Source organism: Dendropsophus ebraccatus, chromosome 10 (genome assembly GCF_027789765.1).
Source record: "Dendropsophus ebraccatus isolate aDenEbr1 chromosome 10, aDenEbr1.pat, whole genome shotgun sequence".
In the NCBI taxonomy this organism is placed as follows: domain Eukaryota; kingdom Metazoa; phylum Chordata; class Amphibia; order Anura; family Hylidae; genus Dendropsophus; species Dendropsophus ebraccatus.
This window is the reverse complement of record NC_091463.1, coordinates 89,502,514-89,520,753: the sequence shown is the minus strand read 5'-3', so window position 1 is coordinate 89,520,753 and position 18,240 is coordinate 89,502,514. Positions and strand designations below refer to the sequence as shown.

Sequence of the window (18,240 nt, the reverse complement as noted above, 5' to 3'; positions counted from 1 at the left end):
ATTATGACAGCTTTACTTTTCTGTGTATAAATAGTAATTAATACAAACAATGTAAAAGCGTAGCCGTCGTTTCAGGATAAGCTGACAGGTGTGTTTACACGAGTAGCATTATTTGTGACAATTATGTTACTTTTATATGGGATTTTTCAGAATATTTCACCTCTCCAGGCTCCATTTATGGTTCTCAGATGTCTCTGAGCCGGTGGGTAGAGACTAACTGCTATATAATCTCCTATAGGCTATGTTCACACAACTTAAAAAACACGGCCGTGCATAACACCGGCCGTAACTGCGCAAACAACGGCCGTTATTTCACAAACAACGGCCGTTGTTTGCGCAATTACGGCCGGTGTAATGCAATACGGACGTGTTTTTTACGTAGCGTGAACGTAGATCTTGTGCCCCCTATATATCCGTAACACGCCTTCAGTAACGACATCAGCCAGGGCCGGACTGGGGCTGAAAAATCGCCATGGGGTGAAAAGGTTACAAGAAGATGTTGTCAGTGCAGTATGGCCATATATTGTATTTAAAGATGAACGCCCCTAAGGCTGCATATATCTTCTCCAGGCAATGTGTCTGCGGGGGTCCCAATCGCATGGTCTGACTGCTGGAGGTCTCTTACTTTCCCAATAAAAGTGAAAGTCACCCCCCCCCTTCCTATTATATACATAAAACACATAAAAATATAACATATAATCTACCGTAGTGTGCGCAATCGTCCGATCTATTAAAATAAAACATTATTATTCCCGCAAGGTGAACGGCATGAACAAAAAGCGGTAAAAACACACAGAGATCGCTTTTTTAATTACATTTTATGTATAAAATTTTTTTGTAAAGAAATTATGTGGTATGGTGTGCCTGCTGTGTGTGTATATAGTGTACTCCAGTGTATATAGTGTGCCTGCTGTGTGTGTATATAGTGTACTCCAGTGTATATGGTGTGCCTGCTGTGTGTATATAGTGTACTCCAGTGTATATAGTGTGCCTGCTCTGTGTATATAGTGTACTCCAGTGTATATAGTGTGCCTGCTCTGTGTATATAGTGTACTCCAGTGTATATGGTGTGCCTGCTGTGTGTATATAGTGTACTGTGGTGTATATGGTGTGCCTGCTGTGTGTATATAGTGTACTCTAGTGTATATGGTGTGCCTGCTGTGTGTATATAGTGTACTGTGGTGTATATAGTGTGCCTGCTGTCTGTATATAGTGTACTATAGTGTATATAGTGTGCCTGCTGTGTGTATATATAGTGTACTCCAGTGTATATAGTGTGCCTGCTGTGTGTATATAGTGTACTCCAGTGTATATAGTGTGCCTGCTGTGTGTATATAGTGTACTCCAGTGTATATGGTGTGCCTGCTGTGTGTGTATATAGTGTACTGTAGTGTATATGGTGTGCCTGCTGTGTGTATATAGTGTACTCCAGTGTATATAGTGTGCTGTGTGTGTATATAGTGTACTCCAGTGTATATAGTGTGCCTGCTGTGCGTATATAGTGTACTCCAGTGTATATAGTGTGCCTGCTGTGTGTATATAGTGTACTCCAGTGTATATGGTGTGCCTGCTGTGTGTATATAGTGTACTATAGTGTATATAGTGTACCTGCTGTGTGTATATAGTGTACTCCAGTGTATATAGTGTGCCTGCTGTGTGTATATATAGTGTACTCCAGTGTATATAGTGTGCCTGCTGTGTGTATATAGTGTACTCCAGTGTATATAGTGTGCCTGCTGTGTGTATATAGTGTACTCCAGTGTATATGGTGTGCCTGCTGTGTGTATATAGTGTACTATAGTGTATATAGTGTACCTGCTGTGTGTATATAGTGTACCTGCTGTCTGTATATAGTGTACTCCAGTGTATATGGTGTGCCTGCTGTGTGTATATAGTGTACTCCAGTGTATATAGTGTGCCTGCTGTGTGTATATAGTGTACTCCAGTGTATATGGTGTGCCTGCTGTGTGTATATAGTGTACTATAGTGTATATGGTGTGCCTGCTGTGTGTATATAGTGTACTATAGTTTATATGGTGTGCCTGCTGTGTGTATATAGTGTACTCTAGTGTATATGGTGTGCCTGCTGTGTGTATATAGTGTACTATAGTGTATATGGTGTGCCTGCTGTGTGTATATAGTGTACTATAGTGTATATGGTGTGCCTGCTGTGTGTATATAGTGTACTATAGTGTATATGGTGTGCCTGCTGTGTGTATATAGTGTACTATAGTTTATATGGTGTGCCTGCTGTGTGTATATAGTGTACTCTAGTGTATATGGTGTGCCTGCTGTGTGTATATAGTGTACTGTGGTGTATATGGGTGTCTGCTGTGTGTATATAGTGTACTGTGGTGTGCCTGCTGTGTGTGTATATAGTGTACTGTGGTGTATATGGTGTACCTGCTGTGTGTGTATATAGTGCACTCCAGTGTAATAGTGTCCCCTAGAATACACTATATACACACACAGCAGACATAACATACACACCACAGAACATACAGTAGTGACAGTTTACTTCTCTCCAGTGTGTAGGACCTTAACCATGTGACTGTGATGTCACCATAGGTCCTGCTCTCTCCTAGTTGCAGTCAGTCACACACAGCAGCAGCAGTACAGAGGTGTTACCCTGGTGTACACAAATCTCAGCAATGTGTAATAACATACAGGGCTGGTATCCTGATGCCACTAAGTGTCCCTGGATGGAGACAGGACTAACCTGTAGCTGTTCTGCAGCCTCCCCTTCAAGGAGCTCAGACATGGTGACTCTGCTAGGGGGTCCTGTATACAGTGTCCCTATGTCCTAATATGCACACTACTACCTGTACTATGCTGTGCAGGATGGGGGCAGCACTGATGGTTCAGGGGGGCACATACAGGGTCTGGCACTGTGCAGTCTGTTGTGCAGCGCCTCCTGCAGGAGAAAAGACATGAAAAACACACCGCTTTTATTAGTAAGTCTGGCAGCAGGTTAGAGAGAAATGTAACCACTTGTTGGCGGAGAGAGTACAGTCATTGGCTGGGATATACTGCTGCTCAGCCTACTGGGCAACTAACCTACAGGAAGAGAGAAGCTGTGCCAGGAGGAAGAGGAGACCCACCCACAGAGGGGACGGATGCCATATAGCCAGTCCGGCCCTGACAGCAGCATAGAGGACATTATAGAGCAGTGATGAGTAGTCTACACTATAAATGAAGCCCAGAGGTAAGAGCTAATGTTCACTATGTTCTCTGAGTGATCTATTTACAACCTCTGTTTGATTTTAGCTCTTTGTACTCCTATCTCCTAGATTTGCAAAGAAACTGATTCCTCAGTGACCATCTATTTTATCTTGTAAACACAAGTCCACTTAAAACTAACTTGTCCTCTAGTCACAGGATAGGGGACAAGTAAGAGGTTGCGGGGGTCCAACCTTCCAGCGATAGCAAAAATGTGACAGGCAGCAGGGGAGAAAATAAAAATCATTTATTGCTTACCTCTACCCATGCCCGCCGGAAGTAATCCTCCCCCAAGTTGTGATGGCGTCCTGACTAATGGATTGCATGCTCAGCCAATCAGTGACTGCAGTGATGTCCCTCCCCAATCACTGACTGGCTGAGCGGGCAGTCCACGAATCTGGTCGTGACATTGGCTCTGCAGGATATCCTAGATCCCAGCTGTGGTCCCGGAGCAGTGATCCAGTGCTGGAGAGGCACAGGGAGAGGTGAGGTGGGATGGTTTATTATGTTCCCCCCTGTCCCTGCTGTTTGATAATTTATTCCTATGGCCCGACTTCTTTAAGCAGTTTGTTTCATACTGGAAAAAGGTAGTGTGTGTGTGTATGTGTATGTGTGTGTGTATGTATGTGTGCGCGAGTGTGTGTATGTGTGTGTATGTGTATGGTGTGTGTGTTTGTGTTTTGTGTGCGTGGTGTTTGTGTGTTTGTGTTTTTTGTGTGTATGTGTGTGATGTGTGCTTGTTTTTTGTGTGTGTGTGTTTGTGTGTGTGTTTTGTGTGTGTGGTGTGTGTATGTTTGTGTTTTATGTGTGTAGTATGTGTATGTTTGTGTTTTGTATGTGTGTGTGGTGTGTGTTTGTGTGTGGTGTGTTATGTGTGTGTGTGTGTGTGTGTGGTGTGTGTGTGTGTTTTATGTGTGTGGTATGTTTGTTTTGTGTGTGGTATGTGTATGTTTGTGTTTTGTGTGTGTGTGTGTGTGTGTGTGTGTGTGTGTGGTGTGTGTGTGTGGTGTGTGTGTTCCTCTAATAAAAAAAAGTGAAAGAAGACCTATTATTATTATTATTATTATTATTATTATTATTATTATTAATTTCTTATAATACTTTTCTATTGATCTATGCAGAGTTTGTTAGATGGAAACTGACAGCCCATATATGCATCTATATCCATCTCACCAGTTATCGGTTACCTACAAAGTGGGCCTCCATTAGTTAGCTTTATCCTGGGTCTATGATCCAACATCTTCTAAAAAATTATCTTTATTTCACACTGATGTGAGGCAGGTCTGTGACACTCTCTGCACCCGCTCCGCTCCGCCGTTGTCGCCTCCAGAATGATTGACAGCCAAAGGAGGCGGGGACGTCCTGAAGGCAGAGCAGATACATGACACACCACATGTATTATGACTAAGTGAGAATTAACTGAAAAAAAATATATATTTTTACTTGGCAGTATAGTGACCCCCTCTGGAATATGGAGAAATGGCTTCCTTCCTTTACACCATGACATCCTCCAAGATTCTGCAAGGGGGAAAGGGAGAGATCACACAGGGGACATCAATGTGGAGAAAACTTATAGAGTCTGCAGAAGGAAGGGGCAGAGGTCACACAGGCGGCATCAGTGTATTGGAAGTGCAGACTATACAGGGGGGGTCACACAGGCAGCATCAGTGTAATGGAAGTGCAAACTATACAGGGGGATCATACAGGCGGCATCAGTGTATTGGAAGTGCAGACTATACAGGGGGGGGGGGTCACGCAGACAGCATCAGTGTAATGGAAGTGCAGACTATACAGGGGGGTCACACAGGCAGCATCAGTGTAATGGAAGTGCAAACTATACAGGGGGATCATACAGGCGGCATCAGTGTATTGGAAGTGCAGACTATACAGGGGGGGTCACACAGGCAGCATCAGTGTAATGGAAGTGCAGACTATACAGGGGGGGTCACACAGGCATCATCAGTGTAATGGAAGTGCAGACTATACAGGGGGGGTCACACAGACAGCATCAGTGTAATAGAAGTGCAAACTATACAGGGGGATCATACAGGTGACATCACTGTAATGGAAGTGCAGACTACAAGGAAATCACACAGGCAGCATCAGTGTATTGGAAGTCTAGACTATACAGGGGGGTCACACAGACAGCATCAGTGTAATGGAAGTGCAGACTAAACAGGGGGGGTCACACAGGCAACATCAGTGTAATGGAAGTGCAGACTATATGGGGGATCACACAGGCGGCATCAGTGTAATGGAAGTGCAGACTAAACAGGGGGGGTCACACAGGCAACATCAGTGTAATGGAAGTGCAGACTATACAGGGGGGTCACACAGGCGGCATCAGTGTAATGGAAGTGCAGACTATACAGGGGGGGGGTCACACAGGCGGCATCAGTGTAATGGAAGTGCAGACTATATGGGGGATCACACAGGCAACATCAGTGTAATGGAAGTGCAGACTATATGGGGGATCACACAGGCGGCATCAGTGTAATGGAAGTGCAGACTATACAGGGGGGGGGTCACACAGGCAGCATCAGTGTAATGGAAGTGCAGACTATACAGGGGGGGTCACACAGGCAGAATCAGTGTAATAGAAGTGCAGACTATACAGGGGGGGTCACAGGCGGCATCAGTGTAATGGAAGTGCAGACTATACAGGGGGGTCACACAGGCAGCATCAGTGTAATGGAAGTGCAGACTGTACAGGGGATCACACAGGCGGCATCAGTGTAATGGAAGTGCAGAGCACAGGGTGGGTCAAGCAGGCAGAATCACTGTAATGGAAGTGCAGACTACAGGGGGATCACACAGGCGGCATCAGTGTAATGGAAGTGCAGACTATACAGGGGGGGGTCACACAGGCATCATCAGTGTAATGGAAGTGCAGACTATACATGGGGATTACACAGGCAGCATCAGTGTAATGGAAGTGCAGACTATACAGGGGGGGGTCACACAGACAGCATCAGTGTCATGGAAAGTGCAGACTATACGGGGGGGGGGGGTCACACAGGCGGCATCAGTGTAATGGAAGTGCAGACTATACGGGGGATCACACAGGCGGCATCAGTGTCATGGAAAGTGCAGACTATACGGGGGGGGGGGGTCAGACAGGCAGCATCAGTGTAATGGAAGTGCAGACTATACAGGAAACACACTGCCACTCACTCCCTAATCCCCCGGCTGTATCTCAGGATTGCAGCAGGTCTCTGCACCCACTGTGATCAGTAACTTATGACCTTTTGCGGCATAGGATACTCCAAAATACAGTAACTCTTTCAATGACTGCTGTGTGTGTGTGTGTAGGGGGGGGGGGGGGGGGGGGGGGGGGGGGGGGGGGGGGGGGGGGGGGGGGGGGGGGGGGGGGGGGGGGGGGGGGCGTAGTTAGTCAGCAGTTTTCTATGGGGCCCTGCCATTTCTAGTGATGTCCCTAAGCAGAATCTGCAGGACAGGAAGAGGGGGAATCACAAGCAGCATCAATATCAGTGTCTGCAGAGTTGGGAGATCACACAGTAGATGGATTAAAGGGAACCTGTCACCAGGACAATGCTATCTAATCTAATCTATCACCATCATGTTACAGAGCAGGAAGAGCTGAGCAGATTGATATATAACTTTGTAGGAAAGGATTCTATATACTGTAAGTTGTAACATGTTGATTGAAATACCTGATCTTTCTGTGGTAAGGAGTCCAGTGGGCGGTCTCACTCTATGGACTGGACTCTTTACCATGGAAACATCAGAGATTTTGACCAATAAATTATAAGTTATACAGAATATTTTCCCATGATGATATATATCAATCCACTCAGCTCCTTCTGCTCTATAGCATGATGCCGATATCTTAGGTAGCTTAGGTTCCCTTTAAGCTCTGAGCCTTTACGTCATCTTTAGGAGTTCACGCTCCCGACATCACATATAATGATATATGTTTTTTTTGTTTTGCCTCTTTATATAGAGAATAAAGATATGCTGATGTATATTGTCCCAATGATTGGCAAACTCTTTTAGGGAATTTTAGGGTGAATGAAGCCCCATGGATATATTGATCATGTAAACTAGGAGATTTTCTTTGCACTTATCCTGAAGTAAAGCTCAGTCCCAGTGCACATTGAGCCTTAGAAAGGGGAAATTACATTGGATTTCTTGAACAGTCTACAGTATGTAACGCTTAAAGGGATACTCCAGCAAAAATCTTTTTCTTTCAAATCACCTGGTTTTAGAAAATTATACAAATATATATATATATATATATATATATATATATATATATATATATTGTTATTTACTTCTATTCAAAAATCTCAAGTCTTCCCATACTTATCAGCTGTTGTATGTCCTGCAGGAAGTGGTGTATTCTTTTCAGTCAGACACCTCTGTCCATGTCAGGAACTGTCCAGAGCAGCAGCAAATCTCCATAGAAATCCTGTCAGTTCCTGACATGGACAGAGGTGGCAGCAGAGAGCACTGTGTCAGACTGAAAAGAACATTCTACTTCTTGCGGGACATACAGCAGCTGATAAGTACTGGAAGACTGGATATTTTTAAACAGAAGTAAATTACAAATCTACATAACTTTCTGAAACCAATTGATTTGAAAGCAAACATTTTTCGCTAGATAACCCCTTTAACAGTGAACAATGTCTCACCAAGATATACACTATCCTATTTGTACCCTACACCAGTGCATTAGAAACTCAGCAGATTGAATATCAATATTTTATTCATATTTCTCAAATCAATACTTTAATCACATTTTATTTTCCTGTTAAAAACAATATACACATATTCATCAATATCATCAATTATTTGTGCGCATAAAATAGAATAGAAAAAAACAGATATTTTAATAAATATGACATTTTTGTTGACTGGCTTCTTTCTTACATCCAGTCATTATATATATACGCCTTTAAAATCCCCAGCAACCCACTAGCCGGCTGCTACAGGGAGCGGTATACAAAATGGGTCCCATAGACTTACAATACAATACACAAGGATATCACACAACACTCAATGGGAGATAGACGTAAACCATTGTAGATGGTTGTAGAGGAGACCACGTAGGCTGTTCCCAGGTTTGGTCTTTAATATTTTTTATCTTCACAATACACTATATATATATATATATATATATATATAACTATGAAATATTCTGAATAAATTAAACATTGTTATAATATACTTTTTAGGTCTAGTGTGCAATACAGTGCAATGAGAACTTTGACTGTCGGGACCATGAGGTCGTGCTTTCACCACCATGTTACTACCGGTGACGGTCGCCCCTGAGGATTATGGGCTTCTCTCATGTTTCATCCGTTCTCTTCCTGTTTCAGCATGGGTCACTAAGGAATACTGGATACAGCGTAGAAACCTGAGGGCCTGGATATCGCTATTATCTGCAGGGGGAAAAACGGAGCATGTAAAATGTGAAAATATATACTATCATACTATATAGTGTACAGTTGTTCATAGGCATCTAACCACTGGTACCCCCACATTTATCATAATGGGGGTCCTACATTACCTCCCTCCTCACCACTAGTACCCCCACATTTATCATAATGGGGGTCCGTCCTACAGTACCTCCCTCCTCACCACTGGTACCCCCACATTTACCGTAATGGGGGTCCTACAGTACTTCCCTCCTCATGACTGGTACCCCACATTTACCATAATGGGGGTCCTACAGTACCTGCCTCCTCACCACTGGTACCCCCACATTTATCATAATGGGGGTCCGTCCTACAGTACCTCCCTCCTCACCACTGGTACCCCCACATTTACTGTAATGGGGGTCCTACAGTACTTCCCTCCTCATCACTGGTACCCCCACATTTATCATAATGGGGGTCCTACAGTACCTCCCTCCTCACCACTGGTACCCCCACATTTACTGTAATGGGGGTCCTACAGTACCTCCCTCCTCACCACTGGTACCCCCACATTTACTGTAATGGGGGTCCTACAGTACTTCCCTCCTCATCACTGGTACCCCCATATTTATCATAATGGGGGTCCTACAGTACCTCCCTCCTCACTACTGGTACCCCCACATTTATCATAATGGGGGTCCTACAGTACCTCCCCCCTCACCACTGGTACCCCCACATTTACTGTAATGGGGGTCCTACAGTACCTCCCTCCTCACCACTGGTACCCCCACATTTTACCGTAATGGGGGTCCTACAGTACCTGCCTCCTCACCACTGGTACCCCCACATTTACCTTAATGGGGGTCCTACAGTACCTCCCTCCTCACCACTGGTACCCCCACATTTTACCGTAATGGGGGTCCTACAGTACCTCCCTCCTCACTGAGACAGCGTCTGTGAGGAGGGACTGTATGGAGATGAATCTAAGCCTTAAAACTATATGGAAGAAATGGTTGTTTCCAATATCCACCCAACCACCACCTCATCTAACGTGAGGGTCCTGTATTTTAGTTATTGGTAGGTGTCTCATCAGTTATGTCACCACAATGTAGAGAGATAATTGATAATGGAGGAAAAAGACCTTAAACACATATAGAGGTACTTACCCCAAAAATTAGGCCTGCAAGGAGGGCTGCGACCAATACAGAGACCAGAGCAAGAAGAATAATTACCCAGTATGGAACTACAAAACAAAAGCATTCCGTGCTGTTACTGTCCGTATTAGAAAGTCAATATACTATATAATAATTCTATGTTAGTATTATGATTGACGAGAGTGCCCTACAATGTACATGATAACCAATCATACCATACATTCATTGGACAACTCCTCCCCGCCTTGCCGCGCCCCCCGGAATCCCCCCTGTCCACCCATCAGGCGAGCAGGGGATACTGCAGGCATACACCAGGGAGGAGGGGCGAATCTGCGTCCCATGTACGCAAGCAAGACGTAACAACCCCCCCTCCCCCCATTTAAAATGAGATACTTTTCTAAAAATTTCACCTTGCAAATAATTCTTTTCCCGTTTCACAGCATATTTTATGTAAAAACAAAGTCTGTCATTACAAAGTACAATTGTACATTTGGTGTCGCAAAAGTTAAGAGCTCATGTGAGTCTGGAGAAAAATGCAAGCGCTATGGCCTGCATAAATGAAAATTGACCTGGTCCTTAATACAGATGACATCCCCTTTAAGGCTATGTTCACACTACGTAAGAGACCGGCCGTTCCGTGACCTCGGCCGGGTCACAGAACGGCCGGTCTCTGGCCGGATCATCCCTGCCGCGGAGCTCTGATGCGGGCGCATCAGCGCGCGTCCGCATCAGAGCTTCCCATAGCCCACAGTGAAGCAAGTGGCCGGAACCGCTCGCTTCACTGTGTGAACGGACAGGTCTGACCTGTCAGTTATTTGCGGCGCCGCATAGATCCCGGCCGAAGCGTATACGATGTGTGTACGCTCCGGCCGGGATCCCATTGAAAGTAAGGTTATGCTCCACCCGCAAAACTACGGCCGTAGTTCTGCGGCGAGAACTACGGCCGCAGTTTTACATAGTGTGAACATAGCCTAAATATGTAATACTTACGTGAAGATTTGTCTGCGGTTGTTTGGGTAGAGGTAATAGTTGTTATGGTTGATGTGGAGCCTTGGGAACCTATGGAGATAAATGTACAATGCTGTAAGAGACTAATAAAAATGAAGCATTACATGATTCCAACTAGGGTGGGGCGATATGGCCAAAAAAATAAATCTTGATTTTTTAAAAGATTTTAGAGGATTCTCGATTTAAATCTCAATTTTCAGAAAATTTTTGTCCCTGCAGTGTCAGATACTATATTAATGACATTTGAGACAACTGTATTGCTTCCCAATGTAACAGTGCTCCCCCTGTAGTAGACAAGCCCATTGTGTCCCCCATATAAGTAGTTTTCTCAAATATGTGCCCTATGTACTCTGTGCCCCCATATAGTATAGGAGATCTTCTATGTGCCTCCATCTAGGTAGGGTGTAGTAGTGGAGGTATAGTGGATAGTGGGTCTGCACTGTGCCCCCCTATCCCGCTGTACAGCTCCAGTAACCTCAGCGACATTATCACCTGATGCTTCAGTCCCTGCAGCCTCCTCCGGGGACCTTCATGTGCGGCCGGGAGGGAGCGCGTGTATACGTCCGGCTATGGGGGCGGGTCAGCAGCTGGGACAGGACTCTACTGGCCACTCTCCCTCCTCAGGCTGTGCTTCATTAGCTGGAGAATGCGAGCTGCGCGCCTCCCTCCCGGCCACTGCCCGCATCTAATGATTGTTTAAAAGGGAACTATCAGCAGGTTAAACAACTTGCTAATAGCCCCCTATTGTGCATGGTGTGCCGAGGAGGAAGGTATGTCTCTTACCTTCCTCCTCAGCGCCATTCCCGTGTTGTTAGCAGTTTAATCCTCGGTCTGGAATACCACTAAGAGCACTGCCCCGCCCCCATGGCACCCGGTGATGGTTCAGTGCTATGGGGGCAGAGCAGTGATCCTAACTGTGCTCTGGACCAAAGGTTAAACTGCTAACAGCGCAGAAACAGTGCGGAAGAGGAAGGTACGAGACATACCTTCCTCCTCAGTGCCCCCTACGCAACAGTCTGACCTGCTGATATTTCCCCTTTAAATAATGTTTTTATATTAAATATATTTTTTTAAAGAATTTTTACTGATGTTTTTTCTGGTTTTCATTTTTTTAAATCTGTATTATAAAATAATTCTGAGATCTTTCAGTTTTTATTCTCAGCACTGGGGCTTAAACTAAGCTGAGACTTCCTGTTGTGTCTGTAGTGATAAGAAGAGGCTGCCGTAAAGCGATCTGTACAGCATATGACACCAGTAGATACAGTCATATGACACCAGTAGATAGCATCAGTATGAGTTTATAGCAGCTCCCTGTGGAATGACCTCTTCAAAGGTCACAGAGCATGCTCAGTAATGTTTTACATTCATCTCAAGAGAATAGAGTCTGTCTATTGCTGTCTATGTTCATGAGGCTTCCTGTGAAGCATGTAACTAAATTCTGTTACAAACAGCACAGGCAAAATGGCAGCCCCCATAACAATGTACAAAAAGAACACTTTTTAGAGTCTGATTCTACTCAGTAAAAGAAAATGTAAGTGGCACAAGTGCTCTTTAAAGTCTACTCCAAAACCCCCGCAAATTCAAGCCAGGGCTTATTTTTTAGGTAGGGCTTCTATTTGAAGATGCAATGACTTGACTGAGAATGTAAAACTGTCACTGTCATTATAACGTTCAAAATCTAATTTAACAGTACATGTGAAATAAAGCAAGTTTGCAATATACCTTAATTTTTTTTGTCATGCTTAAAAACATAGCTAAACTTACCAGAAATCCAGGTCCAGTCATCTGAAGGCAGATTTTTAGACTAATTGAAAAAAACAGACAAAACAGGAAGTCTGACCAGAGTGTCACAGCTCAATGTGTTTATCACACATTGCCTTCTATGTGAGCACTCAAATGACCTGGGAAACAGAGGACTTCCTGTTTTCTGACTCTTTTTGAAAAAAAGAAAAGTCAGAACACAGGAAGTTCCGTGTTTTCCATGATAACTAACTAAAAATAAAAAAAATAAATGTAGATTGAAAAGTTGCAATCTACTGTTGATTTAGATTTTGAAAGTTATAATGACAGGTAAACTTTAAAGGGGTAGTCCACCAAAAAAATTTTTCTTTCAAATCAACTGGTGCCATAAAGTGCCAGAGATTTGTAATTCACTTCTATTAAAAAATCTTAAGTCTTCCAGTACTTATCAGCTGCTGTGTGTCCAGCAGGAAGTGGTGTTTTCTTTCCTGTCTGACCCAGTGCTCTCTGTTGCCTCCTCTGTCCATGTCAGGAACTGTCCAAAGCAGGAGCAAATCCCCATAGAAAACCTCTCCTGCTCTCCAGACTGGAAATAATACAACTTCCTGTTGGGCATACAGCAGCTGATAAGTACTGGAAGGCTTGAGATTTTTTAATAGAAGTAAATTACAAATCTCTGGCACTTCATGGTAGCAGTTGATTTGAAAGAAAAAATTTTTTGGTGGACTACCCCTTTAAGGTTCATACATCCGTAATGTGAAATAAAAAGAACAGCCCATATATATATATATATATATATATATATATATATATATATATATATATATATATATATATACCGCCCATGTGTAAGTATCAGAATAACCATTTCAATTGTTAACCTATGCTAGTGCAAGCAGTAAAATGTTTTTGTTTTTATTTTTCTTCATGCCATTTGATAACTTACTTGTAACTTGTGTAGAAAAGCTTGTGACTAGAGGATTAGTAGTTGATGCAGTGGCTGAAGGCTGAGTTGAAATAACTGTTGTCGTTGTTGGACTAGTAGTTGTTGGTGCCGTTGTAGTCACTTTAGTAGAATTAGTGGTGGGTGTTGTTCCAATAGTAGTTGTTGCAGTGGTTGAAGGCTGAGTAGAAATGGTTGTTGTCATTGTTGCACTAGTAGTTGTTGGTGTGGTTGTACTTGCTGTAGTAGTAGTAGATGAAATGGGTGTTGTAGTAGTAGTAGTTGATGCAGCGGTTGAAGGCTGAGTAGAAATGGTCGTTGTCATTGTTGGACTAGTAGTTGTTGATGTGGGTGTACTTGCTGTGGTTGAAGACTGAGTATAAATGGTCGTTGTTAGACTAGTAGTTGTTGATGTGGAAATACTTGCTGTAGTAGTAGTTGTGGGTGTTGTTGCAGTAGTAGTTGTTGCAGTGCTTGAAGGCTGAGTAGAAATGGTTGTTGTTGTTGAACCAGTAGCTGTTGGAGTGGTTGAACTTGCTTTAGTAGTAGAAGTTGAAGTGGCTGTTGTTGCAGTAGAAGTTCAGGGCTCCAGACTAAAAAATTTACCTAGGAGCCATTGGCTCCTAACCTGAAAAATTTAGGCGCCAAATAGAATATTTGGTCGCCAACATTTTAAACCATGTAAAATTAATGTTATGTTACATGGGACTTACTGTGTGCAGAGGCCACGGCAGCATCCTCCTCCTTTAGATCCTTTCTTTTCTTAGTTTGAAAACGTTCAACATGGAAACTTGCAACTTGACAACCATATACAGTCTGACTCAGTACTTCAGCCTCACTTGGCTAGCCTTTTAATGAGGCTTACTCTTCTGAACTTGAACTTAAAGGGAACCTGTCGACCCCCGTGCCGGGGTGACAGGCTCCCAACCCCCCGTTAGAGCCCCCTATATTCACCTCATCGCGCCGGGTCCCGCTTCTGAAGATGGTCGGGTCACGGAGATCTCAGCCGCTGCAACCCGGCGTGCGCTGAGAGATGAGTCCAACGCTCATAGAGAATGATGGGAGAGTCCAGCGCTCCGTCATTCTCTGAGCGTTGGACTCATCTCTCAGTGTGCGCGCCGGGCTGCAGCGGCTGAGATCTCCGTGACCCGGCCATCTTCAGAAGCGGGACCCGGCGCGATGAGGTGAGTATAGGGGGTTCTAATGGGGGGTTGGGAGCCTGTCACCCCGTCACGGGGGGTGACAGGTTCCCTTTAAAAGCTTGCAACAGTCTATACATACTGAGCTAGACTTATGACTGCAGCCATAGTGACCCCCCACAAGATGTGTATATAGATAGATATATCTCTCACCTAGTGACTAATGCAAGTGACCCCCTACAATACAGACACCTGAGGGGCCCTGATAATAATAATAGTGCATATATCTATCTCCCAGTGTCTGCAGCCAGTCTGCCCTACACTTATAGATGGCCCCCTCCCCTTATAGATGACCCCCTCTACCCCCATTATAGATGCCCCCTCCTCCCCCCCATTATAGATGCCCCCTCCTCCCCCCCATTATAGATGCCCCCTCTTCTCCCCCCCATTATAGATACCCCCTCTTCTCCCCCCCATTATAGATACCCCCTCTTCTCCCCCCCATTATAGATACCCCCTCTTCTCCCCCCCATTATAGATACCCCCTCTTCTCCCCCCCTTATAGATACCCCCTCTTCTCCCCCCCTTATAGATGCCCCCTCTTCTCCCCCCATTATAGATACCCGCTCTCCCCCCCCCCCCATTATAGATACCCCCTCTTCTCCCCCCCATTATAGATACCCCCTCTTCTCCCCCCCATTATAGATACCCCCTCTTCTCCCCCCATTATAGATGCCCCCTCTTCTCCCCCCATTATAGATACCCCCTCTTCTCCCCCCCATTATAGATGCCCCCTCTTCTCCCCCCCTTATAGATACCCCCTCACCTTATAGATGCCCCCTCTCCCCCCCCCCATTATAGATGCCCCCTCTTCTCCCCCCCCATTATAGATGCCCCCTCTTCTCCCCCCCTTATAGATACCCCCTCACCTTATAGATGCCCCCTCTCCCCCCCCCCCATTATAGATGCCCCCTCTTCTCCCCCCATTATAGATACCCCCTCTCCCCCCCCATTATAGATGCCCCCTCTTCTCCCCCCCATTATAGATGCCCCCTCTTCTCCCCCCCTTATTATAGATGCCCCCTCTTCTCCCCCCCTTATAGATGGCCCCCTCTCCCCCCCTTGAAGATGGCCCCTCTTCTCCCCCCATTATAGATGCCCCCCCCCCCCTTTCCTCTATGCTAAGCAATATTTAAAAAAAAACAAACACACAAACTCACCTGACAACCCGCTCCCCCGGCGATCCTCTTCTTCTTCGGACGCTGTTCCCGGCTGATGCGCGGCTGCCGGGGGTGTCCCGTCCTATCCCCGGCAGCGCGGCGCATCAGTGAGCTCTCTGTACGCCGGGGCTGTGACTTCTGACACAGGAAGCGTCTCTGACGTGCGCTTCCTGTGCCGGAAGTCAGGGCCCCAGGCAGCTCACTGATGCGCCGCGCTGCCGGGGATAGGATGGGACACCCCCGGCAGCCGCGCATCAGCCGCGCATCTTAAAGAGACAGCGCGCCGCCGCGGCCAGTCGCAAATGGCGCCCAGATTAATAAATCTGGGCGCCATTTGCAAAAAGTCAGTCGCATTGGCGACCATTTTGGTCGCCATCTGGAGCCCTGAAGTTGATGCAGTGGTTGAAGGCTGAGTAGAAATGGTTGTTGTCGTTGCACTAGTAATTGTTGATGTTAGTGTTCTTTCTGTAGTAGTAGTTGTGGGAGTTGTTGCAGGAGTAGTTGATGCGGTGGTTGAAGGCTGAGTAGAGATGGTTGTTTTTGTTGATGGACTAGTAGTTGTTGGTGTTGTACTTGCTGTAGTAGTAGAAGTAGTAGTAGTAGTTTTGGGTGTTGTTGCAGTAGTAGTTGATGCAGTGGTTGAAGGCTGAGTAGAAATGGTTGTTGTCGTTGTTGGACCAGTAGTAGTTGTGGGTGTTGTTGCAGGAGTAGTTGATCCAGTGGTTAAAGGCTGAGTAGAAATGGTTGTTGTCGTTGTTGGACTAGTAGTTGTTGGTGTTGTACTTGCTGTAGTAGTAGAAGAAGTAGTAGTTGTGGGTGTTGTTGCAGTAGAAGTTGATGCAGTTGTTGAAGGTTGAATAGAAATGGTTGTTGTTGTTGGACTAGTAGTTGTTGGTGTGGTAGTACTTGTTGTAGTAGGGGTTGTGGGTATTGTTGCAGTAGTAGTTGATGTGGTTGTTGATGGTTGATAATAAATGGTAGTTGTCGTTGTTGGACTAGTAGTTGTTGATGTAAGTGTATTTGCTGGACTAGTAGTTATTGGTGTTGTACCTGCTGTAGTAGTAGTTGTGGGTGTTGTTGCAGTAGTAATTGATGCTGTGGTTGAATGCTGAGTAGAAATGGTCGTTGTTGGACTAGTAGTTGTTGATGTGGGAGTACTTGCTGTAGTAGTAGTTGTGGGTCTTGTTGCAGTAGTAGTTGATGCAGTGGCTGGAGGCTGAGTAGAAATGGTTGTTGTCGTTGATGGACTAGTAGTTGTTGGTGTGGTTGTACTTGTACTAGTAATAGTAGTTGAAGTGGGTGTTGTTGATGCAGTGGTTGAAGGTTGAGTTAAAAGGGTTGTTGTCATTACACTAGTATTTGTTGATGTGGGAGTACTTGCTGTAGTAGTAGTTGTGTGTGTTGTTGCAGGAGTTTTTGATGCGGTTGTTGGAGGCTGAGTAGAAATGGTTGTTGTCGTTGATGGACTAGTAGTTGTTGGTGTTGTACTTGCTTTAGTAGTAGAAGTAGTTGTGGGTGTTGTTGGAGTAGTAGTTGATGCAGTAGTTGAAGGCTGAGTAGAAATAGTTATCATTGTTGGAGTATTAGTTGTTGATGTGAGTGTACTTGCTGTAGAAGTAGTAGTTGTGGGTGTTGTTGCAGGAGTAGTTGATGCGGTGGTTGAAGGCTGAGTAGAAATGGTTGTTGTCATTGTTGGACTAGTAGTTGTTGGTGTTGTACTTGCTGTAATAGTAGTAGTAGTAGTAGTAGTAGTTGTGGGTGTTGTTTCAGTAGTTGTTGATGCAGTGGTTGAAGGCTGAGTAGTAATGGTCGTTGTTAGACTAGTAGTTGTTGATGTGGGGGTACTTACTGAAGTAGTAGTTGTGGGTGTTGTTGCAGTAGTAGTTGATGCAGTGGTTGAAGACTGAGTATAAATGGTTGTTGTCGTTGATGGACTAGTAGTTGTTGGTGTGGTACTTGCTGTAGTAGTAGAAGTAGTAGTAGTTGTGGGTGTTGTTGGAGTAGTAGTTGATCCAGTGCTTGAAGGCTGAGTAGAAATAGTTTTTGTTGTTGTTGGAGTATAAGTTGTTGATGTGGGTGTACTTGCTATAGTAGTAGTTGTGGGTGTTGTTGCAGCAGTAGTTGATGCGGTGGTTGAAAGCTGAGTAGAAATGGTTGTTGTCGTTGATGGACTAGTAGTTGTTGGTGTGGTTGTACTTGTACTAGTAATAGTAGTTGAATTAAGTGTTGTTGCAGGAGTAGTTAATGGGGTGATTGAAGGCTGAGAAGAAATGGTTGTTATCATTACACTAGAAGTTGTTGATGTGGGTGTACTTGCTGCTGTAGTAGTTGTGGGTGTTGTTGCAGGAGTAGTTAATGGAGTGATTGAAGGCTGAGTAGAAATGGTTGTTGTCATTGATGGACTAGTAGTTGTTGGTGTTGTACTTGCTGTAGTAG

At 44.8% G+C, this 18,240-nt stretch overlaps 1 protein-coding gene across 1 annotated transcript in view; it reads right to left on the bottom strand.

Moving 5' to 3' along the window:
* LOC138766531 (mucin-2-like) overlaps positions 1-18,199 on the bottom strand; it is a 46,451-nt gene extending 28,252 nt beyond the window's left edge. Inside the window, exons 1-5 of the mRNA XM_069944121.1 lie at positions 17,654-18,199; positions 17,077-17,470; positions 16,243-16,590; positions 13,449-14,006; positions 10,745-10,813 (exon numbers count right to left, since the gene is read on the bottom strand). Coding sequence (XP_069800222.1) covers positions 10,745-10,813; positions 13,449-14,006; positions 16,243-16,590; positions 17,077-17,470; positions 17,654-18,199 — 1,915 coding nt within the window. The remainder of the gene's footprint in view (positions 1-10,744; positions 10,814-13,448; positions 14,007-16,242; positions 16,591-17,076; positions 17,471-17,653) is intronic.
* Positions 18,200-18,240: the final 41 nt, after the last annotated feature.